The 26,400-nt window shown below is 48.3% G+C and overlaps 1 protein-coding gene and 1 non-coding gene across 4 annotated transcripts in view; one reads left to right on the top strand and one right to left on the bottom strand.

Annotated features, from left to right (window-relative positions):
* Positions 1–26,400, bottom strand: part of PAPSS2 (3'-phosphoadenosine 5'-phosphosulfate synthase 2) — a 71,866-nt gene that overhangs the window by 4,992 nt on the left and 40,474 nt on the right. For 2 of the 3 annotated variants that reach the window (XM_023240330.2, XM_023240329.2), the window contains 9 exons: positions 25,867–25,984; positions 23,841–24,076; positions 22,982–23,120; positions 22,038–22,156; positions 21,789–21,902; positions 19,815–19,926; positions 14,960–14,974; positions 10,608–10,813; positions 1,054–1,189 (listed from right to left, as the gene is read on the bottom strand). In XM_023240330.2, the coding sequence (XP_023096098.2) occupies positions 1,054–1,189; positions 10,608–10,813; positions 14,960–14,974; positions 19,815–19,926; positions 21,789–21,902; positions 22,038–22,156; positions 22,982–23,120; positions 23,841–24,076; positions 25,867–25,984 (1,195 nt within the window). The remainder of the gene's footprint in view (positions 1–1,053; positions 1,190–10,607; positions 10,814–14,959; positions 14,975–19,814; positions 19,927–21,788; positions 21,903–22,037; positions 22,157–22,981; positions 23,121–23,840; positions 24,077–25,866; positions 25,985–26,400) is intronic. The other variant, XM_023240331.2, reaches the window with a different exon arrangement.
* On the top strand, positions 5,648–5,769 carry LOC123381054. Its single transcript, XR_006587551.1, has one exon. It is a non-coding gene; the product is annotated as a U6atac minor spliceosomal RNA (small nuclear RNA).

Genomic DNA, 26,400 nt, shown 5'->3' with positions numbered 1-26,400 from the left:
CAAAACTACTCCACTTAATAATGGGCTCCTGGGGCATCTGGGTGGCTCAGTTGGTTGAACATCTGACTCTTGATTTCAGCTCAGGTCACCATCTCACGGTTTGTGGGTTCGAGCCCTGTGTCAGAGCTCTGTGCTGACAGCTTGGAGCCTCCTTGGGACTCTCTCTCTCTCTCTCTCTCTCTGTCCCTCCCTGGCTCACTCTTTGTCTCAAAGTAAATAAATGAAACTTAAAAACAAAATAATGGACTCCCGAGAGGCTTAATTTTTCCTTCTAGTTATGAAAGAAATATCCATTATGGAAAATTTGGGAAATACAGAAAAGCCCAAAATAGGATATAGAAGCTACCTAAAATCCTATCATGATTTTTTTCTCTCTCTTTTTCAAAATACATAAAATGAAAATCTTCCTTCCCATTGGTCCCTGTCCCCAAGAAGCAGCCGCTGTCACCTGCGATTTGGCACATACTCTACACAGACCTTGGGTTATATACAGTTATTTAACTTAAGAACAGTTATTTTATTTTGTTTTCCAGAACTCTGCTCTGCATGTTATTCTGCAGTTTGCGGTTTTGCTTAATAAATACAGCCGGGGTGTTTTTCTGTGTCCGTGCATATCGTTAACGGGCTGCAACTATTCCATTATATGGATATACGTCAACCTTATACGCTCATTCCAGTCTGTGTCAATACAAATGCTGATAGAGGCTTCCAGCTTTTTAAAACTATAAAACATGCCGGGGCATCTGGGTGACTCCGTCGGTTAATTAAGCGTCAGACTCTTGGTGTTGGCTCCGCTCCTGATCTCACAGTTTGTGAGTTCGAGCCCTGCATCAGGCTCTGCACCGAGCTTGGAACCTGCTTGGGATTTTGTCCCGCCCTCCCTCTCTCTGCCCCTCCCCTGCTCGCTCGCTCTCTCTCTCTCAAAATAAACTTAAAACCATTAAAAAAAATTTTTTTAGCTATAAACCTGCCACTTCCTGGTATCTTTAATTCTGTAACGGGAGGGTGGCGACGAGTGTTGACAGGCGCACCCACTCGAGCCAGCCTACTCACCAGCATTCATTTCTTTACATTTCTGCTTGAGCTCCAGAGGCGTCAGGCGGTACTGGTCCAGCCCATCGTTCCACCTGATTCTCTCCAGCACCTGCAGGTCTCCACCAACCAGCCAATCCCCGCTCTCCATCACCATCTAGAACAGACCGTTAGCAAAGTTGTTGGAGATTAGATCAGCTTCTGTTTTACCTGGAAAAAAAAAAATGTTCTCCTTCCGAACCGATCTCGGGTTCCTGTTGAAGAACCACCTTCAGTTCTTAAAGCGTTTCTAGCGCAGCCTTGCTCCAACTATGTGGTCTCTCAACCCCTTTATGCTTTTCAGAATTACTGAGGACCCCCCAAAGAGCTTTGTTTTTGTGGCTCTTACCTATCGTATTTTCCGTATTAGAAATTAAAAGTGGGAAATTTCAAAAATATTTATTAATTTGCTTAAGATTAATATAAACCTACTGTATAGTAATATACATAACTTTATTTTTAGTTAAAAATAAATGTTTTCCAAGAAAGAAGAGAGAGAAATGCATTGCTTTACATGTTTGCAAATCTCTTTAATGTCTGAGTTGATAGAAGGCGGTGAAGGGGGCGTGAGGGGCTCAGTTAAGCGTCTGGGTCTTGATTTTGGCTCAGTTCATGATCTCAACAGTTGTGAGTTCAAGCCTCTCATTGAACTCCAAGCTGACAGTGTGGAGCCTGCTTGAGATTGTCTCTGCCTCTCTCTCTGCCTTTCCCTCCCTCCCTCACTCTCAAAATAAAGTTTAAAAAAAAAGAAATAAACTCTTGGTTCACTGAGTTTGTCAGTTTCTCAAATGTCGACATATTTCAGTTTAGGATGTAAAAAAATTAATATTTGATATCAATATCAATATCTATATACTTGATATTAATGCCAATATTTGATATTTATTAACATCATCAGACAATTTTGTAAGTATTGGGAAGATGCCAGACCCACTGTGGCAAATAAAAGCTTTCCAGCATTTTTTCGTTTGAAAGCTCAGTTTGAGATCATTGGCAACCAACACCCTCCATTGTTTTCCTTGAAGTGACAGGTTCACTGTTTTGTTTTTGTTTTTAAATATCTGCCAAATAACCAAGTCTGAGTAGCCATAGTTTGTCAGTCCTCTAAGCAAAAACCGCATTTCCTGAAAAAGTGGCTGGTTTTGCTCATGGCTCAGGTGCCCGACTGAGTCTCCAACTGAGACAACCGTTGTGTATCCGTGCGTGTGGCAAAAGCGCTTTTGTGTGCACTGCCCGTCTCGTGACACAAACTTTTTTTTTTAACGTGTTTTATTTTTGAGAGAGACAGAACGCAAGCAGGGGAGGGAGAGAGAGAGGGAGACACAGAATCCAAAGCAGGCTCCAGGCTCCGAGCTGTCAGCACAGAGCCCGACCCGGGGCTTGAACCATGAACCGTGAGATCATGACCTGAGCCTAAGTTGGATGCCTAGTGATAGACTATTAAAAGGAGATGATCAAGTGTCCAGATTCAGTAATTGTTTTTACAGCTTCATCAAGAACATTCTTGGGATGCATGGGTGGCTCAGTCGGTTAAGCGTCGACTTCGGCTCAGGTCATGATGTCACAGTTCATGGGTTCGAGCCCCGCATCGGGCTCTGTGCTGATAGCTCGGAGCCTGAGCCTGCTTCTGATTCTGTGTCTCCCTCTCTCTCTGCCCTGCCCTGTCTTGTGCTCCATCTCTCTCTCTCAAAAATAAACATTAAAAAAAGATAAAAGAACTTTCTCAACTGAGGCTGGCACTGCCTTTCCTGCAAGTGTGTGTGCTGAGGGGCACAACCACCTGAGTGCGGCCGGCTGTCCCTGTCCCGAGTCTGAGGAGCAGGCGGTTTTATTCGCCACTGCTGTTGTACCCTCAGTGCTGACGTCAGCACGGTGAAGATAGCGAATAATGTCTCAGGAGTATGAACAGTTTTGAGACTGGGGTTCTGGGGAAAGGTCTCGGGGACCCCCAGTGTTCTGTGAGCCACTCTCCGAGGACCACTGCTGGTGCATTCCTAATACAACCTCACGTATCTTTAGACTGTTTTCAATAAGGACCCAGAATAGAGAAGCTGGAAAAAAAAAAAAAATCAGGCAAGTTGTTTTCTACCAATTAATTAATCATTGCTAAGCACACTTTCTAAGTGTCCTTCTTTCCAAAGGAGCATCTTTCTTAGTTATCTCTAATTTGAAAACAAAAGACCATGTCCAAAGAGCAGCAGTATGTAGCCAAACCCACACCCAAGGCTAAGCACAGACTAATTAGCTAAAATCTTGTTTTTCTCAAATAATCTTTGAGAAGGGTGCCAAGGCCACTGGATGGTAAGAGAGCAGTCTCTGGCAAATGGTGTTGAGAAAACTGGATATCCACAGAAAAAAGAATAGAGTTAGAGCTTTATTTTATACCCTGCGAAAACAATTAATTCAAAATGGATTAAAGGCCTAAATGTAAGATCTGAAACTCAAACTCCTAGAAGAGAACAGAGGAGAAGCTTCATGACCTTGGACATGGCAACGGTTTCTTGGATAGGACACCAAAAAGCACAGGCAACAAAACAAAAATAGACATGGGACTACTTGAAGCTTTAAAACTTGTGTGCCTCGAAAAACACAATCAACGGAGTGGAAAAGGCAACCTAAGAATGGGAGAGAATATTTGCAAGTCATCTAATGGGGGCTAATGTTCCAAATATATTTTTTTTTAATTTTTTTTTTTTAACGTTTATTTATTTTTGGGACAGAGAGAGACAGAGCATGAACGGGGGAGGGGCAGAGAGAGGGGGAGACACAGAATCGGAAACAGGCTCCAGGCTCCGAGCCATCAGCCCAGAGCCTGACGCGGGGCTCGAACTCACGGACCGCGAGATCGTGACCTGGCTGAAGTCGGACGCTTAACCGACTGCGCCACCCAAGCGCCCCCCAAATATATTTTTAAAAAGTCCTACAACCCAACAACAAAAGATTCAATAACCTGCTTTTTTAAATGGGTGAAAGACTTGAATGGACATTTCTCCAGAGATGATCTACAGATGGCCAACGGGATAGGAAAAGGCGCTCAGCATCACTCCTCATCAGAAAAACGCAAGCCTGACCCCTGTTAGGATGACTACTGTCGAGAGCAGAAAATGTCAAGTGTTGGCAAGGATGTGGAGAAAGCAGAATGTTTGTGCCCTGTGGGCGCGACTGTAAAATGGTGCAGCCGCTGTGGAAAACACTGTGGGATTTCTTCAAAAACTTAGAACATAGAACTACCATACGATCCACCGATCCGACTTCTGGGCATATAGCCAAAAGAATGGAAAGCAAGATCTTGAAGAGATTTGCACGCCCGTGTTCATAAAAACACTATTCACAAAAGCCAAGAGGTAGAACCTGTCCAAGGACCCAACAACAGATGAATGGGTAAACTGTGACTGTTGCACATACGGACAACAGTATTATTTAGCCTTAAAAACGAGGAACAGCCTGTCCCAGGCTACAGCGTGGCTGAAGATATTAGGCTAAATGAAATAAAAGCACTCACAGAAAAGATTAATACTGTATCATCCCTCCTAGGAGAGGCATCTAAAACGAGTCAAATTCATAGAAACAGCAAATAGGAGGGCTTCTACCTGGGAGGGGGAGGGGAGTCGTTGTTTGATGGGTATAGATTTTCAGATTTGCCAAACAAACGTTCTGGCCCTTCCTTTCACAACAAAGTAAATAGACGTAACACTCCTGAATGGTACACTCAAAAATGCTACAGATGGTAAATGTTAGGTTATATGCTTTGGGCGTAGATAAATGGATAGATTATGGCCTGTTTTTTTACTCACTGAGGATTTCACTGCGGTTACTAGTAATAGCCTCACTTGGCAAAGTCTCAGTTGAAAAGGTGACTTTGGGAAAGGGTGAGTGAGGGACAGGAAATGGAGACCTTTAGGAAACACCCTGTGCACTGTGTCTCACACTATCAATGACCCCACTCTTCCCCTCTGTGGTTGTGCCCCTTTCTGTCAGGGCATAGAAGCCTCGGGGGGCAGGCGCACTTGGTCTACATCTCCAAGGTCTAGGTCATGACCTGTGCACCTGGGACTCCAGAATTCCCTGCGCAAGGAGCCTCGAGCTGGCTCCCAGGAGTCAGAGTGGTTCACCCCTCTGCCCCCCGCCTGTCTTTCCAGGGTGGACCCTGCCAGGGCAGCACTTTCCAGGGTGGACCCTGCCAGGGCAGCACTGGTTCTGGAGACTGGCCAAGTGAAGGGAGTTTGCCAGGGGTGTGGGTGCAGCTTGGACACCCAGCCCAGGGCGCCCTCATGGTGCGGGACAAGGCCAAGCATAGAAGAGGAAGGAGGGTTCCTTGCAGGCCAGGAGTCAACTCTTCACACGGCACCATGTTCTGGTGCAGAACCAAGAAGCATACCTTGGAATCTGACCTTCCGGGTTATTCTCAAGGCATAGCTGTCAGAGAAGAAGGATGGGACACATTGTTTCTGACGGTTCGTGAGTTAGATATGTGACCTTCAGATGCAGTATGTTGGCCTTGCCCCGGGCCCCACAAATGTTAGGGGTGAGCCTGGCGTGAGGAGCGGCCATAGGAACAAAAAGGAAGAACAAGCCAGTGTGGGATGGAGGGAGGAAAGGCCAGCACTCCCCTCATGGGAGGGAAGACACCCTCGGGCCTGACAGGACACATAGGTGTCACCCATGTCACCCACTTGGTGACATCCAACTGGGTCATAAGGTGCACCTTAGACTCACACAGTGCTATGTGTCAGTTATATCTCAATAAGGCTGGGGAGAGAAGAAAAACACGACCTTTGTTTTGTCATAAACCTAAATACGCCCCATATAATGCTGTGATGTGATCAGTTACAACCTACAACCTTGTTAAAGCAAGGGTCTCAGTTGCTGAGATGGACGTTACAGAAAGTCCAACTTCTCCATCAGTTAATGATCTCATAACCCTTCCAATGATCAAATTCCATAACTGCTCTCGTGCTGTCCAAGGACAATATGGCCACCTGTGATGACAGCTGAGGAGAGGGCGCAGGAGTAGCGAGATAAAGCTGATGGAAGATAAAGCGCTGAGCTGGAAGACGCCAAGGCACCCAGGGTGTGCATACCCCTGGTTCACATCCCCTGTTGTGGCTGGACGTTGGAGCTTATAATGATTTGCATTCCATCAGGGCTCAGCATCTGGGGAACTGGGATACAGCCGTGGCTCTCAAAAGAGGGCGATTTTGCCCCTCCTGGTGACATTTGACAATATCTGAAGACAATTTTGATTGTCATGATGGGGGCAGGGAAGGGTGTGCTATTGGCATCTAATGCGCTGAGGCCAGAAATGCTACTACATACCCAGCACGGCACGAGACAGTCCCCACAGCAAAGAATTATCCAGTCCCAACGTCAACAGTGCTGGCGTTGAGAAACTCTGGGTACAGAGGGTGATTTTCAAGGGTTTGGGCCCGTGGCCCCCTTTCTAAACTCGGTGCCGAGAAAAGTCACCTAATAAGATATTGTCAAATACCCTTACCTGTTCATTTACTTTCTCTTCATTGCCCCAGTCAGGCTACAGATAAAACTTTGAAAGACGTGAACACCCCAAATCCCTAGGAGTGCAGTAACTCATTCTGGACGCTAGGGGTCCACCCTATATCATTCTGCTGGTGAAGGCAGCATGGAACCAACCTGGTTTACAAACCAGGCCTGTGTCATTCTGAAAAGCAGTGTTGACACTATGCTTTGGGCATTTTTGAGACGGGGAGGGCGCAAAGGGCATCTCTCTCCCCAGGATGGTCCAACGCGCCCCAGAACTGAGACTCCGCTACCAGGCTGGGAGGTTCAGTGGCTCTGCCCAATCGCCCAGCCCCCACCTGCTTCAAGCCTCCTGCCAAAGGCGGGCAAAGGAACGCAGCTGGAGTTTGCAGACCTGCGCACACGGAGAGCAGGGAGGAACGGGCTCGGGGGGAATCGAACAGGGTAGCGAAAGGGGAGCTGGGCCAGGCAACAGAAATGCAGAGAAGGAGAACAGGGTCCGGAGATCTGGGGCAAGAGGCAGAGACAACCCAGGCGGTGCACGTGGAGAGCATCTATCCATTTCTGTGCTCTTCCGTCCGCATCAGGGAGGCCTGGGGCCGCAAGAAAGTCGGAGGGGATGGAGGGAACAGGGCCTTCATGCCTCATTTGCAGACGGGAGAAGAGGCAGAGCTCAAGTGCACACAGCCATCTCCCAGATGGCAGGACAGGGCACCCAGGACCCCCAGGACCCCTCCAAACCTGCTGTTCCTGCCACTGCACCTGCTGTCCCGCATCGGCACTGCCTTCGGAGGGACCCACGCTCAGGCTCCGCGCAGTCAGCCCTTCCAGCGGCCCAGCCCTGGCACTGCTGGGGGCTGACCAAGAGGTGGCGGAAGACTAAAGTGAAAAAACAGTGGGGCCGGTGGGGCCGGACAAGGGCAGGGTGAACGGCCCCGCACGCGGTAGAACAGCAGAGAAGTGAGCAAGTTCAAGCGATACATGGAAGGAGCATCGCCAGGACCCGACGGCGGAACGAAGCGGGGAGGAGAAAGAAGCAAGGCGAACATCCAGGATTTGGATGTGGACCGCCGTTGGGGAGCAGGGCTGGGGAGGCGTTGGGCGTGTGGGTGTCGAGTGCTTGCGGGAAACCGCTCCGAAGAATTCTCTTAACGCCATGGTTCCCGACCTTCCCAGACTCACCCTGGCATCCAGAAGTGACCCGGCCAAGTACACCAGGGTCTGTGAGGGTGGGAGCTTGTGAGGCTCCCCAGGGGATGCCATGGACCTAACGGACCACATGCTGTATGTTGCAGACCTCGGGATGCAGACCCTCTCTCACTGCTACGCCTCATCGGGAAGCCGCGCTCCAAGCGGTTGGTTTCTACGTCCGTAAATGGGATTCATGATTCCTCGGGGCTTCACGAGAATAATCACTGCGCAAAATAATCAGGGCATGGAAGCATGCTGGGAGCAGGCTGGGAGGCAGCAACACGGCTCCTCTGGGGTTTAGTTCGAACTTTCACCTGCTCTCGTGACCTCACCTGATGTCGTGTCACACGGTTCAGTGAGCAACTCCATGAGGGGGGACTAGGGTGGAGGGTCAGGGCGGTGTCCGTGGGGAACAGGGGAAGCAGACCGTTTCCGTGGTGGCCGACCATTCACACAAATATCACTCCCAGGGCCAAGGGCAAATACAAGGCCCACGGTTACTTTTGGAAGGGGTGACTTTTGCAAGTTTGGGGTTAAAAAGAAAAATAACACCTTTTAGCGTTACTGTAAATTTTGAGGTGCTAAAAACAAAGGTGCAACGAGAAAAGCCCCTTCCCCCCACAAATCCCATGTGTTGTGTGTCTGGTGAACACCGAGTGTAGAATCTACCGTTGAGTGGCTTCCTCGGTCTCGTTCTCCATGGCCCATTTCTCGCCATTAGCTCACTGGGAATGTTTACAGAGTCCCCCCTGATGCTCTAACAGAAGGGCCACCGACTGTATTACCAAGAACACAGGTCAGGCCTACTTCTAAGAAATTCTGAGCTCCGGGGCACCTGGGTGGCTCAGCTGATGAAGCATCTGGCTTCGGCTCAGGTCATAATCTCACAGTTCATGAGTTCGAGCCCTGCACATCGATTCTCCCCCTCTCTCGCCGTGCCCCTCCCCTGTGCTCACTTGCTCTCTGTCTCTCTCAAAATAAATAAACTTAAAAAAAAGAAAAGAGGGGCGCCTGGGTGGCGCAGTCGGCTAAGCGTCCGACTTCAGCCAGGTCACGATCTCGCGGTCCGTGGGTTCGAGCCCCGCGTCGGGCTCTGGGCTGATGGCTCAGAGCCTGGAGCCTGTTTCCGATTCTGTGTCTCCCTCTCTCTCTGCCCCTCCCCCGTTCATGCTCTGTCTCTCTCTGTCCCAAAAATAAATAAAAAACATTGAAAAAAAAAATTAAAAAAAAAAAAAAAAAAAAAAGAAAGAAATTCTGAACTCCAAGTGCCAACACATGTTGTGAGACAAAATGAAAAGAAATAATTGCTTAAGGGCTTCCTTAGGTTTGGGGGGGGGGGGTTGTTTGTTTTCTTTTAGCGCTTATCATGTAGATGTGGATGATAGGCCCAGAGATTTCTGAATCTGGAAATTTCTGAAGTAGGAGGATAAAAGGTCACTATTATTCATCCTTTAGGTCACTGACCGAAGATAACATCCCAACTCTGTGCAATTACGATCAGGAAATAAATGCACCACAGGCATGATCAAGGCCCAGGACACAATTCCTGAAATCACTCTCAGTCAGCACCCAGCCATTTCAAGGACTGTCTGCCAGCCTCTTGGACCCTGTTCAGATGACTTTGAACTGGATGTGCGTTAAAATTAAAGATGCTTAATTTGCAGGACGGATCGTGTCCAATAAATGAAAAGCCGCCCATTAACCTCTTGTGTTCAGAGGCCGTCACGTCACCGGGGGCCTTGAAAGAGCCCTTCTCCTACCTTGCAACCTTTCACAACTAAAGGAAACAAAACAAAACAAACATTTGCCCGACCAGTACCGATAGGTTTGTTCAAACAGCCATTTTCTAGGGTCATGGGGTTGAGAGAGATTCTGGAGTTATTTTAAGTCTGGCCCCTCCTTTTATCAAGGAAGAAACTGAGGCCCAGACCTTGTCTGATCACAAGGCTTCTTAGTGTATCCTGGGCTTCAAACTGTTCTCTGTCCCCATGAATTTTCTGGAAGTCTATTACTCCAGCCCCCTGGGGAAGCTGGTAAGTCGAATTACTAGTTTAAGGCTTTTTAAAATTTCAACCCTAATGCTCTGATCTTGGGTGAGGGTTGGCTTTTGCATTCAGTTTCACATACTTGTCTTTATGGGAAATGAACCACACCCAGTGATTCCATGGTATTTTCCATTCCTGCCCCTCCCCGGCCCCCACCAAGTAGAGGTTGTGAAGGAATCTGAGGAAGATTAGCCTATTTTGCCTGTAGGCAGGATGGACTCAAGATGATCATAATCAGATGACCACATTTTTCAATCTTAAAATAGCCACCGACAAAAATGCGCCATTTCCCTCTGGAAACTCTGCCGCTATATGCGCTGAGCTCTGTTTACTGAAAGGATGTCACTGACCTCCCTTCAGCTGGCCACAGAGCATGAACTTGGAGTCTCTTACCAAGGTTTGCTTGGACCCGTTCTGCATGAAGGAACGCGCTTCCCCGGTGAATGTTCAAAATGGAGAAGGCCACAAGCCCTAGTTTGGGGCACCGCTGCGGCTCTGACTTTTGCCCTGTGTTCGAGGTGCCAGGCTAAATGATACCCGGTCCGGTCGTTTCCCATTTAGCTGAGGGAGTCACCATCATGCGGGGATTCGGGGGATCGTCCAGAGCAGCCCTCAAACTGGAAGACATTTTCTGCCCCTTTCTAACAAGATCTCCCAAGGCAAAGCCTGCAAGTCCCACCTTAGGAATGCCTTCCTCCATCTACCCCGGTGTTGCTAAGTCCTTTGTGAAGGAATAAAAAGGAACACTTTTCGTCCAAAATCGAACGAGAACAAGAGAGCCCTTCCAATGGTCTTGCAACTTACTTTGATGTGGGGGTGCTTTGCACACGCCGTCCCCCACACACGGGAACAACGCTCCTCCTTTCTGTGTTCGTAGAATTCGGGGTCTCGTAAGATGGCCACTCTCCGTCCATCGTAGGTCAGGACAAACTCACTGCGCCCCTCCAGCCGCGTCTTGTCATCCGCAGAGACAGGCAGCACGATGGGGATGCTCATGCTGATCACTCCGTCTGTAGAAAGAGCCACAGGACGCGTGAATACGGGATCCAAGGTGTAGCATCCTTGAAGGGCAATTCGAATGCACACAACGTGCATTCAAACACTGCCCGAAGTGCACGGGGCACGAAGACCTAAATCCCCCGTGGCTGTGTTGGCCGCAGCAATTTCTCCAGGGGGTCTGACAAGAAGTCCTTGAGAGGCTTCTCAAAGCAAGAGACAGACGCATCTGTGAAAAGTGGGCTGCGTTTCAAACCACGGAGGTGGCTTCAGTAAGTGACCTAATTTGGGGACTGAGGAGGGGACATCTCTCTTCTGAGTTCCCTTTTGAAAGCGTGGTGCTGACCTCAACATACCAGCGTTTTAAGGTCTTTAGAAATCCGATTACACAAAATAAAGGTTGGCCAAGCAAACCCAAACGCAAACCTCTAGTCTCTCTTGGAAATGAGTCCTGTGACAACATTGGCCAATCTCTTGTTCTCTGTTTAGGCTCTCAATGTGCTACCAACACACTGTTTTGAAAAGAGAGAGAAAAAAAAGAGTCAGACCATTAACACTAGCGGGTAGGAAGGACCAAGCCATCCACCTGCTCTGTTTACTATGGTCCAGGCTCAGCGTCACCTTGAAATGCTATCGAAAAGATTGACCCGAGGACCAACATCCTCACCAGCCCAACTGCTACTGAGAACTACCAGTCGAAAAACAGAAAGAAGGGAAAACCATGCAAAGTTGGTTTCCTAAAACTCATGCATTTCCCATGGACAGCGAGCACCTCTCCCCCTGAGGCTAAGTATCCTACTTTACAAAGAATTTAAGTCAACTGGCATTCTGGTCTCTCCGTATACAACACAACAAACCGGAAGGTGTGGGAGGTGGGGTTCAGAGAATTTACATCTTCAGCTGCAACCATGCCTCGCGACAGCTTGGCCTCAAAGGAAGAGGCAGGAAAATGACTTAAAAACTGACGTAGAAACTCTATGTGTCCATTCGACTAGCCTGCAGTTCCCAGGTAGTCAGTTGAACATTATTCTAGATGTCTCTCTGAAGGTATTTTTAAGATGGGATGAACATGTAAGTCAGGGGACTTTGGGTAGAGCAGATTACCCTCCGTAAGGTGGTGGGCCTCAGAGAATCACTTGAAGGACCCAACAGAAACAGACGGACTTTCTAGGAAGAATAGGGAATTCTGCCCACAGACTGTGGGGCTGAATTACGTCTCCCCCAGGGTCTCTCGCCTGCCAGTCTACCCTGCAGATCTCGGACTTGCCAGGCTCTGCAACTTCGAGAGCCAGTTCCTTAAAATCAATCTCTCCCTCTCTCTCTGTGACCCCCACCCCCCACCCGTCTCCTGTTTCTCTGGAGAACCCTGACTAATAAAGAAACCAAAAGGAGAGTCACAGGGGTTCCTTCTGTGTGGGGCCAGTAACCCCTCAGGGCACCATTATGTTACCACTCAGGTCAATAGTGGCAGTGAAGTCACTTTTTTTTTTATTAAAAAAAAATTTTTTTTTTTTTAACATTTATTCATTTTTTGAGAGACAGAGAGACAGAGTGTGAGCAGGGTTGGGGCAGAGAGAGAGGGAGACACAGAATCCAAAGCGGGCTCCAGGCTCCCAGCTGTCGGCACAGAGCCAGATGCGGGGCTTGAACTCACGAATCGTGAGATCATGACCTGAGCCACCCAGGAGCCCCTGATGAAGTCACTTTTAAAGTTGCCTTGCGTTTAACACATATTTTAAAGTGAATATGAAATCATTTGGGGTTTTTTAGCAGTACATTTTTAAATATTTCTAGACAAAATGGTTAAAAGATGTAGTCGTTTTTTAGTTTGGGGCTTCAAAGATTACAATCCGGCTTCCCGGAAACATCTCATTTCTTAATGAGGCCAGGTAATATAAAAGAAACGACCCAGGGGAACCTGGGTGGCTCAGCCGGTTAAGCATCTGACTTCGGCTCAGGTCATGATCTCACAGTTTGTGGGTTCGAGCCCCACGTCGGGCTCTGTGCTGACAGCTTGGAGCCTGGAACCTGCCTTAGATTCTGTGTCTCCCCCTCTCTCTGTCCCTACCCCGCTTGTGCTCTCTGTCTCTCTCTCCCTCTGTCTCTCAAAAATTAATAAACATTAAAAAAAAAAAGAAACAACCAGCTGTCTCCCCACTTCTATGGTGACGCCAAACATCCACCAACTACGTCTGCTGTACTTACAGGCAAGAAAAGGGGGCACGCCGTTGAGTGTACAACAGTGAAGAATTTTAGGAAGCTTTAGGAGGGCTTCCCAAGTTCAAGACTCAGAAGGGAACAAGAGCATGTGAATAAGGAAAACATTCAACTCCATAGGAAACAAATGCAGTTATTTATGGGCCTGAGGAAATACCCCCTCGATTCATGAAGTCTTTTAAACCTAACCTTCAAAACCCTGTGACCCGCCCTGGGAGCCCTGGTAAACCACAAATTGGACGCCTGCACAGAAAGTCAGGGGTTTTGTCGTTCAAATAACTCCTTTGTTTCGAAGTTCAGGCGTTCTCCCACTGACTGCCTGTGCCACTCATCTTCCCTGTGCTGGTTCCCCACTTGAGAGATGGGCCGACAAATACTACGTACATCGCTGGGTTGCCGAGAGTGGCCCTGCCGTCTAGCACTTCGCCAGTGGAGGGTGATGATGGAAGATGATTAATCCTACCGCTCGGTCGAGCTGAGGAAAGGGGAGAGAGGCTAACAGGAACCCCCTTCAAGGCTGTCGATGATCTAACTAGATAGCATGTGTTCTGTGGATTACTGACCACACTGCTTACGGCGACTTGACCAAAATGAAGGAAAACCAAATGCAAAGCCAAAAGCGGGCGGGAAGCCCGAGAGAGCCTAGGTCTGCCCACCACACCCTTGCAGTGCTGGCTTCGGGCAGTTATTCTGGGTTGAAATCCAAGGGCTCCAGCACTTTCCTGTGGCAGTCACCTCCTTCGGTCCACTAGGTTCCTGCCCAAGGTAGTCTCTCAGCCACGTTCACGTTGGCCTTGACCTGGGGAAACGGCCCTTCCTGGCAGGTGGTCAAGATAAGAGAGCTAATCTTCAGGGAGTTAGGGAAAGAGGTCTGCTGAGAACTGAGGCCGCCCAAACTCATCCGCCTGCAGCAACAATCAGTATAAGCAGATTTACTGTGCTTTCTCTACGAGCGTTACCAACTGTTCTACCGCAGGAACTTATCCCACAAGGGCACTCTGTGCTGAAGCACCCTCCACGGTTTCACACGTTGACTCGGGCTGTCCGCCTTTTCCATCGTGTGCCGCTCGTCTGCCGAGACTGATCTTACAGTGATCTGATTTTAGCGTACGTGCGGCCGAAGCGAGCACTGATCTTACGGGGATCCATCTCGCTTTGGAAACGACTGCTGGGTTCGGAGTCCATGGCTAGTCCAACACGTAACTCCGTGTTTCGTGAAACAAGGGCTGTTTCTACGCAAAAACGAAATCGCTTTTTATTGCTTAGCTGGGCTTTTTAAATAACAATGAGGAAAACAACGGTGATGAAAACAATGCCCAAGGTAAATGGTATCTTCAGAATTTTACCTTTTCATTCTGGTAGAGTGCAGAACTTTACAGTCGCAACAAAGCTGTGTGTTCATTCCCAGTTCTACAACTATCAATCATCAAAGCTTGAAATTAAATTCATGCATAATCACACATCACAAACAAATGAAGTACAATTATCCACAATCCAACCAGGTGCGTCCATTTAAATTGCATCTAAAATTGATTTATCTTTCATCGATGAAAAATGTTTTACAAATGCAGTAGAGAAAGCATTCTGGATTTGCAAAACTAACTGAGGAACAGCACTCAGAAGTAATTAGCAGGAAGGATTATAAATTCTTTAAATCCCAGGGACAAAATGTGCAACAATAATTTAGAAACAAGTTTACTTTTGTCAGCCAAATACGACATTGTAGACAACAGCTGCATCTGATCCAGAAATTTCCTGTTATTTGGACTCCAATCAACAGAAGAATGCAGCATTACTCTCTTATAACTGGCTGGATCATGAACTGTTAGCAATTCCAACTGGTTCATTTGGATTTTTTTTTTAAATTATGTTCTTAACCATTTATAATTAATATAAATATCTAATTATAATAATTGAACTACTTGGAAAGTTAAAGTACATACCAGGAAGGACCATGCCTAGAGAAATACAAACACAATTAAGAAACATGTTTTCAGCTCTCCACCAAGATAATCTTAAAGCAACAATGTCAAAGAACAAATTCCTAATACACAACGTCACACATACAACAGATAAACGTACTGAGCCTTTTGCTTCTGCTCTAAAGAGTATATGACCGCAAAAAGCTGGTGACAGAATTTGTACTGAAATGTCGTTCAGTGCATAACCCACTTAGATGATTATCTGTTTTACAATAATTACAGCATATGTCAGAGGCACCTCCTACTTCACCAAAAAGTTGTCTCTTACAAATATGTGATGTTGTATAACTACTACCAAATGGCTCCAAACCAGGTATTGGTAGGCGTAGTAGCAAACTGTTCTAGAATGTCCTGGAATCCCAGATATTTAAAGCACACACAAGTATGCCTAGTAGAACAAGTACAAAAACTAGAACCAAGAGAACTTGGATTTGAATCCGGGCTTTGCGTTATTTAATCTTTCCAATACTTATTTCCTCATAGGAGCAAAATACCTTCACAGTGGTGTTACCCGGATTGAATGTGATATCCTGTGTTAAACACCAGGGTCAGAACACATTAGGTGCTAAATAAATGCTGGGGGGATATATGGAAAGCCCTCAAGCCCTGTCTTGGCAAGTCAGGGCTACATAAGACGTCATCAAACGGTCAAGACTCACAAGGCCGCCATGTTGTGACCCTCCTCGAATGCCACCAGTCAAAAGAACTTGACAAGCTTGAGGTGCCATTTAAAAAAATTCAGATGAGACATTTATGCCCTGAGGATCTGTAACAACCTCAAAACTCTGTATCTAGTGAAAAATAAAGTGGTGTAATCAATGGACATGAAAGTATATCCTTGAGTCATATAAGGAGTAACTCATGTTATGCAATCATCACAAACACTTAAAAAAAATTTTTTTTTTTTTTTTTGCTTTTGGACTGAGTAGGCTGAGGTTTCTGTTTGTTTTGTTTTGCTTTTTAATTTAAGGAGAAATGTGAACCTTCGAGAAAATTAAAATGAACAAAATAGGGGCACCTGGATGGCTGAGTCAGTTGAACGTTCGACTTCGGCTCAGGTCACGATCTCATGGTTCATGAGTTCAAGCCCCATGTTGGGCTCTGTGCTATCAGCACAGAGCCTGGAGCCTAATTCAGATTCTGTGTTTCCCTCTCTCTGCCCCTCCCCTGCTCACACTCTGTCTCTCTCTCAAAAATAAAATAAACATTAAAAAAATTTTTTTAAAATACTTTTGGGAGACATGGTCCGAATAAAAAGAAAATACTGCCTGCAGATTGTAAGTGATCAAGAAATGTACAGTTGTTTGATGGCCGAAGTTGGAGACTACGTGTCTGTGGCCACAGAAATTTCAAATGGTCAGTGGTGGTCACTCAGACTTTCGTGGACTGATTAAAACGATGTCCCTATGAATGATATCGTGTTCGACCTTCTGATATACACATCCATCACTGTTTGGAATTTAACTGTGTCTACACAGTCCAAAAGCCGTCAGAGGCCAACCCCTCCCATGAGACCGTCACGGATGTGGCACAGAACAGGGTTGCAAGCCGTTTCCTCCCGACCCCCTCCGGGCTGCCGTCCAACGGGGAGGGAGGCCAAGCCCACCCATTCTGTTGCATAGACTGCCTCAGATTTCACTGAAATTAACACATTATTTGGCTTAAAGAAGAACAGGCTTGGCAACCACTGATATGGGGCGGGGGGGGGGGTGGGGAGGGAAGAACCCACTGTTCTAGGGTTCGGAAACTGGGCTGTATATCTGTCCTCGCAAGCTCACATCTGTCTTCACTACCACTCTACCTCCAGCAGCTAGAACAAACCTAAACTTGGCACAGGAGGACACTCCGTAAATATTTACCGGCTAACCGATGAACTCCTTATCTGTGCTGCTTCCAAACTGATGTAACTATGGCCGCAGAGTCTCTTCAAGATTTCAGGGTCTTTTCATTGTATGCAGTGGGGGTCTGTTCATATATGGAACATTTACTCGTGGACCGGTCGTTCCTTAAACTTTCAGCATTCCAACGTGGTAGGTACGGTTATTAGCATCCACACTTGAGGGAGCTGGGGCCAAAGAGGTAACTAATTTGCCCCAGGTTCCTAGCAAATCACTAGCCTATGAACGCAGTGTGGATCCAAAGCTCGCACTCCTCCCACTGTGATGTCCCGCCTCTATTTCCCTGGCGTCTGTTTTTATTAATCAGTTTACATAGGAGTCGAGGAGGCTTCTCGGGTGGGGGGCACTTTTGAATCGTAACTACAATTGGGGTTGCAGACCCGTGTCCAGTGGGACTGTGGTTGACTCTGGGGTAGACGGTAGAGCCAGCAGAAAATCCCCACGGGGTGGGGGGGGGGGCGGAAGGAGTCTTGCAAAGAGTCCCAGAAACAGGCCCTACAGGTGGGAAGGGGTAAGGGTCAAGAAGCAGCATAGCATGTGATCCGGACTCCTGCTGACTGGCGACCAGAGGACCGTAAAGGCATGTGTACTCATCCCAAGAGGTTTCACCCAACTTTTTAACACCCTGGGAGTCAAGCAGTGCACTGGAGAGTCCTTGACTGAGGTCAGCCCGGAGGAAGGGAACATTTTCCTTCCCACTCGAGAGAGTCTGGGCCCTGTGGGCACAGAGGCTTTAGTGGCTGGAGTGAGCTGGTGGGACCCGTGCCTCTGTGGGTGCGACAACCACACGGATCCACGTGGCTGTGGCCTGACTCGGGAGCACACGAAACACACCCTGGAGAACTCCCACAGATGCTTGCTTGTGGGTTTGGGGGAAGAACTGGGGTTTCTGTGGCAGCAGGTAGGAATCGGGAACTCCAGTATCGATGGCAAAGTGACCTCACTCATGTCTCCACACTGGTGGGCTTTGGGGGGAGACACGTGACGGCATGAGCAGGGAGGGCCGCAATAAGGGCTTCATCTACCTCATGGTGGTGAGGACCAAACAAGGAGAAAATCAAGGTGTTTCACCAATTGAAGAACACCATAAACTGACATGGAAATGGTGTGTGAAGGGGGGAGCGAGATTTGCCTAAATTCTCCAGATGGATTATTACAGCATTAAGCTGTTCATCTTGTTGGACCATGGACTCCTTTAAGAATCTACCAAAAGCTAGGAACTCTCAACCCAGGAAAATGCCCCTTCCGCCCCCCTTAAACCACAAATGGTTGGCGCCTATCCTAGGATGGTTTCTGTGCCCCCCACGACGAAGTCCTAGACCCCGGGGTGAAGGACCCCGAATTTCCACCAACGCTGACTTCTGCACCTGCGCCCACTGCCCTTGTATTTTTCTTTCCGGAACAAGTACCTGTCAAAAGGTGACAGCACTGTGTCTGGAATTAAGCCCTCACTTAGACTGCGGTTTGCCAGTCTCTGAGCCACAACTGTGGTCGGGGTGCTTGTGGTCAACCTCTTCTTGTCCGCTGGGCCCCATGACGTTTACTTGACAACGCCTGTGTTCGGCACGTGTCGCAATTAAGACATCGAGGTAAACGTCAGACGTCCTGGCCTTCTAACTTCTATCGGAAAGGACGCCAGGAGGACAGCCCGGTATGAAATCGCTCTGGGCCAGAAGTCGGGAGGTTCTGGTCTCTGGTCCTGGACGAGGGGCATGAACTCGAGCAAAGCACTTTGCCCGAGATCTGCTTCCTCGTCTGCCAAGGGGGTGAGCATCGTTGCCCGTCTTCTAAGACTTTGATGAAGATCAAGTTAAATAAGGCCCGAGAGTATGCCCTGGAGATGGGGAAAGCCTACAGACGCACGTGGTTACTATTGTTGTTGTAAAGGCAGGCTACAAGGAGCGCAATCGTATTTGGGAATGTTATCGTATCTGAGGAATGAAGGTCTCGGGCGATGGGACTTTCTCAGGCCCAACAGGGGAATAAGAGGGGAGGGTCTACTTTGACCAGAGCCTTCTCGGAGTTCTGATTCTGCCTTCCTGCCCCCTTCCCTAAGCAGAGTCACACGCTCAGAACGTCAGCATCGTTTGTCAAGAAAGAACGTCTGATTTGATGTTTCTTCCGAAAAGGTCTGGGAGCCCTGCTTAGTGTTACAAATCCCGGGGGGGCTTTCCCAGCCCCTCCCACTTAGCAGCCATTCCTGGTGGGGGGTGGGGGGGGCGGAGAGTCTTGAAACAGACAAGTTCCATTTGACAAGTACAGGCAGTTCTGGGAAGGAAATGATCACGGAAGGGGCAGGAAGTTTTCTGAATAACACGTGCTTCCGACCTGGACCAGTCAGTTCTCTAAAGTCATTCAGCCTGTGCCCAGAAGGCGGACTTAATGCTCCCTGTGAGGGTTAGGAGGAAGCCACCGCGTTGATCTCGTGGAAGCGCACGAGCAGCGACACTTTCATCCACTGAGGAATGCAACTGCGGCGATAACATGTGACCCAGCAGTCCGGGGGCTGAGGGGCACCCTGCACATCAGGACCCCGTGCTAGCTTCTCCCTGGCTGCCCCAGGGGGGTCCCAGCGGCGGGCAACGGTGCTCCCGACTCGATTCTAAACACCAGCACAAGTGCGGTGAAACACTTCACCTTCTCTCGGCTTTGCGTGCAAGTAAAACCTTCCTTTTTCAGTCCCTTAGATTCAAATAATCACTAATCCCCCAAGGATCATGAAAAAAGTCATAAAAATGGAATTTACGCATGATAGAATCAGACCCACCATACATGATCTAAATGTTTCTCCACGGTTAAGATGTGCGACCCAAGAATTAACACTAAGAATGAACGTTCCTTGGTCCTGTGAAGACTTCCGAGAAAGATTTTTTTTCTATAATAACGAAGAGTGAGAAATAAACAGGGAGAGCCCGTACCATCCAGCAGGGTGTCAAAGTGAATAGCCTGTAGGTATTCCTTCTCTCGCATGAACCCTTTGAGGGGAGTGGCCCAGCCTTCGCTCAGAACTTGGACCCACTGCAGATCCAGCTGCAAAACACAAGAAACAGGTGAACATTTCCAGAAGCTCGTTTCTCAGCCATCTGGCCCCGGGGCAAGCCCTTTCTTACTCAGCTGTCAGTCTTCCCACTTTTATGCTGACCCACGATCCAGGGGTCAGATTCAGTTTGCGTCTAAAACTTTCCTACCGGAGTGTAGGGAAAAGATTTGAAATGGAGGCGACCTCTTTGACCGCCTCAGGCTGCAGATTCCCCGAGGGTGTGCAACCGTGTGAACATTCGCTGTTCATTCTCTTTTCCTTTTTTCCTACAGAAAATTCTGGTATGGCCACACGCTTTCACCACATGTCCTAGTTAGTCGACTGAAACTGCCAAATCATCGACTCTACAAGTCCAAAATTCTTAGCGTGATACCGAGAGCCCTGCAAGCCCCGGCCCCTTGGGCTCATGGAGAAATCTTACTCATCCTTTAAAGCCCTAATCATGTGTCATTGCTCTGATGCGCTTTCCTGCCGACCCTAGGGCCAAAAAAATTAATTATTAGGTTATTTGAAGCTCTGCTGTACCCTGCGGCCCATGTTGTTACTGAAACTATCATCCCACACCGCAATTATAATTACGTACAGCAATACATAACAACATTTTTCTGGAGCGCTGGAGGACTCAGAATTTATTTTGTGGGGTCAGGGGGTTCTGCTTATAAATTTTTAACGACTTCATAGAGAACAAGTGAGCTGAAACAGGTTCCCAACTTATGTGCCTCTTTCAAAACTGTCCGGGGTTTTCAAGGATAACAAAAAGGTACCAATGAAGATGTGATCGCCTGCTATGGACCGACTGGTACCGACCCATAGGAAGGCAGACGCGTGTAGTGCAGTTTGCCGAGGTTGTATTTCCCTGTGCCGGGCAGTAAATTCGTTGTGACCAAAGCAGTCTACACCCTCCACTGAGGCTGGACTCTGCCTCGGTAGGAAAAAGTAGGATTTGCAGAGTAGAAAAAGATTCCCGTCACTTTAGATCACGGGGTGACTGGTTTTCTCCAAATTCCTTCTCGACTGCCCCAAAAAACACTGGCATTCTGAAAAAACTATTTTCTCAGCAGTTGCCAACCCATCAATACTGCCCGATGCCTGCACTTTTGCAGAACTGTAGATACAACAACACTCATGTCACGCTGCCCTGTGCATAACAGAAGCTACGTTCCCTGTCTGTGGCATCGACCAGGGCCCTGGGGAAGCTCTTCATGGGAATTTTTTTTTTTTTAATCTCTTGAAGAAGAGGTTTAAAAAAAAAAAATGAAGTGTTTTTCTTTATGGACATTGTACCTCCCTCACCCATACCTTCCTTATTATTTAAAACATTTTTTAATGTTTATTTTTGAGAGAGAGAGAGAAGAGAGAGAAACAGAGCATGAGTGGGGAAGGGGGAGAAAGCGAGGGAGACACAGAATCCGAAGCGGGCTCCAGGCTCCCAGCTGTCAGCACTGAGCCCGATGTGGGGCTTGAACCCACAAACCATGAGATCATGACCTGAGTCAAAGTTGGACGCTTAACCGACTGAGCCACCTGGGTGCCCCTATTTTTTTTTTAAATATTTACTTTCTGAGAGAGAGATAGACAGAGACAGAGCATCAACCAGGGAAGAGCAGAGAGAGAGAGGGAGACACAGAATCCAAAGCGGGCTCCAGGCTCCCAGCTGTCAGCACAGAGACGGACGCGGGGCTCGAACTCACGAACCACGAGATCATGACCTGGGCCAAAGTCGGGTGCTTAACCGACTGAGCCACCCAGGCGCCCCCATTCCGTCCTCATTATTAAGAGTGATTGTAAATGGACTCTAACGACCGCCATTACGCCTGGTTCTGCTGCGGTCAGTCTGCACTGTCTGTCTTACCTTGGTAATTGCTAACGAAGGGAGAGCTTCAGCCTCAGCTCGGACTTGGTCGAGTTTGTTCTCTGGCACAAAGAGTTCGTGGATGCCTTTCATTATAGTGTGGGGTACGATGTTCTGCAACGAAGCGGAATTGGTAACAATTTGAAATGAAAACATTAAGAAGGAGGCCTTGGGAAGTAAGTGATCTTCTGTGATTTGGTTCAACTTCAGAAAAAAAGAGGAAGAAGAAAGGACGGCCGGGCCACCCACCTGCTCCTGCAGGAGCTCCACCACCTGCTGGACACAGTCACTCACTGGAGACAAGTTGGTTTTGAGCACAAGCTCGGGAGTTTCGGGTTTCTCGTAATCAGAATCGATACCTGTGAACCCTGCCGGCCACAAGGGTGAAGATCACATCAGCACCAACAGAACAGTCTTTTTAAACAACAAGACAGAACACGGGTCGGAGTCATGCGTTAAGCTGAGGATTTAGATTATGACAGAAAAGGTCATCGGCCACCCTTGACCTCTAGCCAGAGATAAAATATGTATACACACACACACACACACACACACACACACACACACACAGCTGTATTTTCCACATAGAAAGCCCCAAATTATCAACAAAATTTGGGGAGGTCCAAGCCCTCTGGAGCTGAGTAGAATCTAAAAGGAAGACGAGCAGAAGAGAAAAGTCTAAAACCATCCCCTCTAGACACACACTCATGTGCACAAACCCATTTCAGTTCCGTGAACTTTACTACTCACGACCGAGGTGATAGTTCTTGGAAAATACAAGCCCACCTTTTAATTAGCCCGGGGACATCGTGAATATATTGTGCTTTGGGGGCGCCTGGGTGGCTGAGTCGGTTAAGTGTCCGACTTCGGCTCAGGTCACGATCTCACGGGTCACGGGTTCAAGCCCCGCATCGGGCTCTGTGCCGACAGCTCGGGGCCTGGAGCCCGCTTCGGATTCTGTGTCTCCCTCGCTTTCTGCCCCTCCCCCGCTCACGCTCTGTCTCTCCCTCTCTCTCAAAAATAACATTAAAAAAACAATTTTTTAACATACTGTGGTTTGACAAAAAGTTGGGTGCGCTACATGCGATTTTGGAAAACGGGTTTTGAAACCTCAGACGAGTTTGTGGGGACAGACTGCCAAGGCTCAGCGGCAGAAGTAACTTACGCACGGGCCACAGCGCTGGCTCCCCTACCTTTGATCTCCCCGGCTCGGGCCCGCTTGTAGAGACCTTTGACATCTCTACTTTCGCAGATGTTTAGAGGCGCATCAACAAATATTTCAAAGAACGGCAGTCCTGCCGATTCGTGGATCTTGCGGGCATTCTCACGGTCCTGGAGAAAACACATTGGAGAGGGTAAGCAGAGCTTTGGCCACAGAAAGCTCCCTCCCAAAACGGTGTGGGCTCTGGGACTTGATAGTTGTTGGGGTTTTTTTTTAGTTTTTTTTCTTTTTAAAGTTTGTTTATTTATTTTGAGAGAGACAGAGGTAGCACAAGGGGAGGAGGGGCAGAGAGAGAGAGGGAGACAGAGGATCCCAAGCAGGCTCCGAGCTGTCAGCACAGAGCCCGATGCAGGGCCCCGACCCACAGACCGCATGATCGTGACCTGAACCGAAGTCGGGCGCTTAACGGACTGAGCCACCCAGGCCCCCACTGAACTGCCCGTTTTCTTCAGCAAACCATAAGCATTCGGACTTTTTGGAGAAATGAGATTAGAGAGGCTTTGACTTTTTTTGTTTAACTTTTTCTTCCTTTCAACTGCGGCCAGATGTCCCTCACGGTGCTGAGTGCGGAAGGGTTTTATGTCAGCCGGTGGCCCGGCATCTGGAAATGAAGGAACTCTCTTTACATAACCAATATGAAACAGGAAATGGGGGAGCAAGAGAAGAAAGAGTGGGGGAAATTGAAAAGACAACATTCGCTGGCGCCCTCCCCTCCACCTGACTCCTCTCTCTGGAGGTTCAGAAGCACTGGCATTGGGGGGGGGGGGAAGTGGGGGAGCTGGGGAGATGGGACGGGGCGGCGGGGTGGGGGAAGGGCCACATCATCTTACCTTCGTGAACGGAGAAATGAAGCTGGTAATACAGACCAGACCAGCGTCAGCAAACAGCTTGGCCACCTCGGCGATTCGGCGGATGTTCTCCTCTCTGTCCCCGGGAGAGAATCCGAGGTTTTTGTTCAGGCCGTGACGGACATTGTCCCCATCGAGGGAGTAGCACGGGATGCCGTGGGACACAAGGTACTCTTCCAGAGCAAAACTTATTGTCGTTTTTCCAGCCCCGGAGAGACCTGTTCATTTCAACCAGTTGATCTCAAATCAATACCACAAAAATCGAGGAAAAAAGCACAATGTACTAGGAGTCAAGTATTTGCACTTCTGTGTTGAAATAGCCGGCTGTTCCGTGTTAGAATTATAGCATTTCACAGCAAGTGGGGTTCCTAAATCGGGGGGCCCGGGGTAGGGGGGGTTACACATGGTTCTTGGTGTTTCCTATTTTGCCTGAAGGGTATTTGCAAGATCAGAACACTGTGCGTGCAAATCCAGATCCTGGCTTCTCTTGAGAAAAAAAAAAAAAAAAAAAAAGAATCAGAATATCTCGCGGCCCCTCCTGACAGGAATCACCTGGGGTGGAGGGGACAGCCAGCCACGGAGACCGGGAGGCCCACCTCTCCCGCGGAGGCTGATAACCATTTTGGACAACAGACCCCTCTGGCTTCAAGATGTTTTCCAAAACGACTCTCGACACAGGAAGACAGTCCTGAGCCAGGAGACCGATGCACGGTCAGGTGCCTGGAGTCTTCCCGCGAGAACTGAGTTGCCATGTGCCTCTTCCCCCGGTTTCGAGGCACAATGACAGAGACACCACACTTTATAGTTTCTCTATGAGGGAAGTCGTGAGGAGAAAGACAAAGTTGACTGCCCCAAATTACTTAAGAGCTCACAACCTCAACTGCCCTGGAAATGTAGCACTCCAAAAATCCGGTTGTCCTAAAGGTCTCTAAATCCGAAAATGCAGCATAGCACCAAGCCACCGTCGGGCAGCCAGCCGGGTGTGGGAGAGGAAAAGGTTACAGGGGCAGAAAAGAAGGACAAGGGCTTAACACAGAGAGGATGGCAGGGGGAAGGAGAGAAGGGACAAAAAAAAAAGTAAGAGAAAAGCAGGGGTGAAAGAGAGGAATAAAGACTTGGAAAGAGGGGTGCCTGGCTGGCTCAGGCAGAGGGACATGTGACTCTTGATCTCAGGGTCGTGAGTTCAAGCCCCACGTTGGGTATAGAGATTACTAAAAAAAAATAAGCTTAAAAAAAAAAAAAAGAGGGGCGCCTGGGTGGCGCAGTCGGTTAAGCGTCCGACTTCGGCTCAGGTCATGATCTCGCGGTCCGTGAGTTCGAGCCCCGCGTCGGGCTCTGTGCTGACAGCTCAGAGCCTGCAGCCTGCTTCGGATTCTGTGTCTCTGCCTCTCCCCAATTCATGCTCTGTGTCTCTCTGTCTCTCAATAATAAATAAAAGTTAAAAAAATGTTTTTCAAAAAACACAGGAAAAGGGAGATTCGTTTGGTCACCTCCGCGGGACGGAATTATTTCTATTTGCAAGGGGCAATCGTCAGCCTAATGAAGGTTCCCTGGTTTTCCTTCTTATGCAGAACGTTACTTTTTTTTTGAAGCGAAATATTCCCCACAATGTTAAAACATCAGAAAACAATAAAGAACATCTGTAAACATCCAAAACTTCAGACAGCCAAATGCTTGCTGTCAAATAAGGAATCTGCCAGTAAATGTGTTTGGGCACAAAGATCCTTTAGAGCTAGCTGAAAGCAATGCCATCATCGACCTGTCCCTTTCTTTCCTGCCAGAGAGGACATGAACCAAGAAGCAGCTCAGTGCCTTAATGGAGACCTTCTTCCCCCTGATGGCAGAGGGAGGGCTAAGGCCCAGGCTTTTCACACTGTTCCCGGCCGCATTCCCGTGTTAAAACAGACAGGTGATATGTGTAATATATTACACTAAGTTCCTTAAAATTGTGTGTCACGCACCAGTGTTCAACGAACAAAATGCATACGTATCTATCAACACAACATACCCGTCAGCCACACGGTGCATCCTCGGAATCCGCCCCGTGTCCCAACCACCTGGCCTCTCTTGTTCCGGCTCACGTGGTGGGCCTGATAGACGACGTTGGTGGACTTCTGCTGGCTCTCCTACAACGTAAGACCAAGCCCAGTAGTGTGTTAGTAAAATAATACACTACATATACATAAACTAAAAAATAAAATAACCGATGACGTGAACGGTCATCCCTAACCGAAACTTAGACACTTATTAATTCCACTAATTTAGAGAAAGACGCTGCCTTTAGGATACACCCCATGACCCGCTGAAAGCGTCATTTGAATAAAACAGTTACTGACACACTGTAAAAGTTCTGGTTCCATGACATTTAAAAGTGCGCACCTTGGGGCGCCTGGGTGGCTCAGTCGGTTGAGCGGCCGACTTCGGCTCAGGTCATGATCTCGCAGTCCGTGAGTTCGAGCCCCGCATCGGGCTCTGTGCTGACAGCTCAGAGCCTGGAGCCCGTTTCAGATTCTGTGTCTCCCTCTCTCTGACCCTCCCCCGT

Source organism: Felis catus, chromosome D2 (assembly GCF_018350175.1).
Source record: "Felis catus isolate Fca126 chromosome D2, F.catus_Fca126_mat1.0, whole genome shotgun sequence".
In the NCBI taxonomy this organism is placed as follows: Eukaryota; Metazoa; Chordata; class Mammalia; order Carnivora; family Felidae; genus Felis; species Felis catus.
This window is presented reverse-complemented; position numbering and strand designations above follow the sequence as displayed.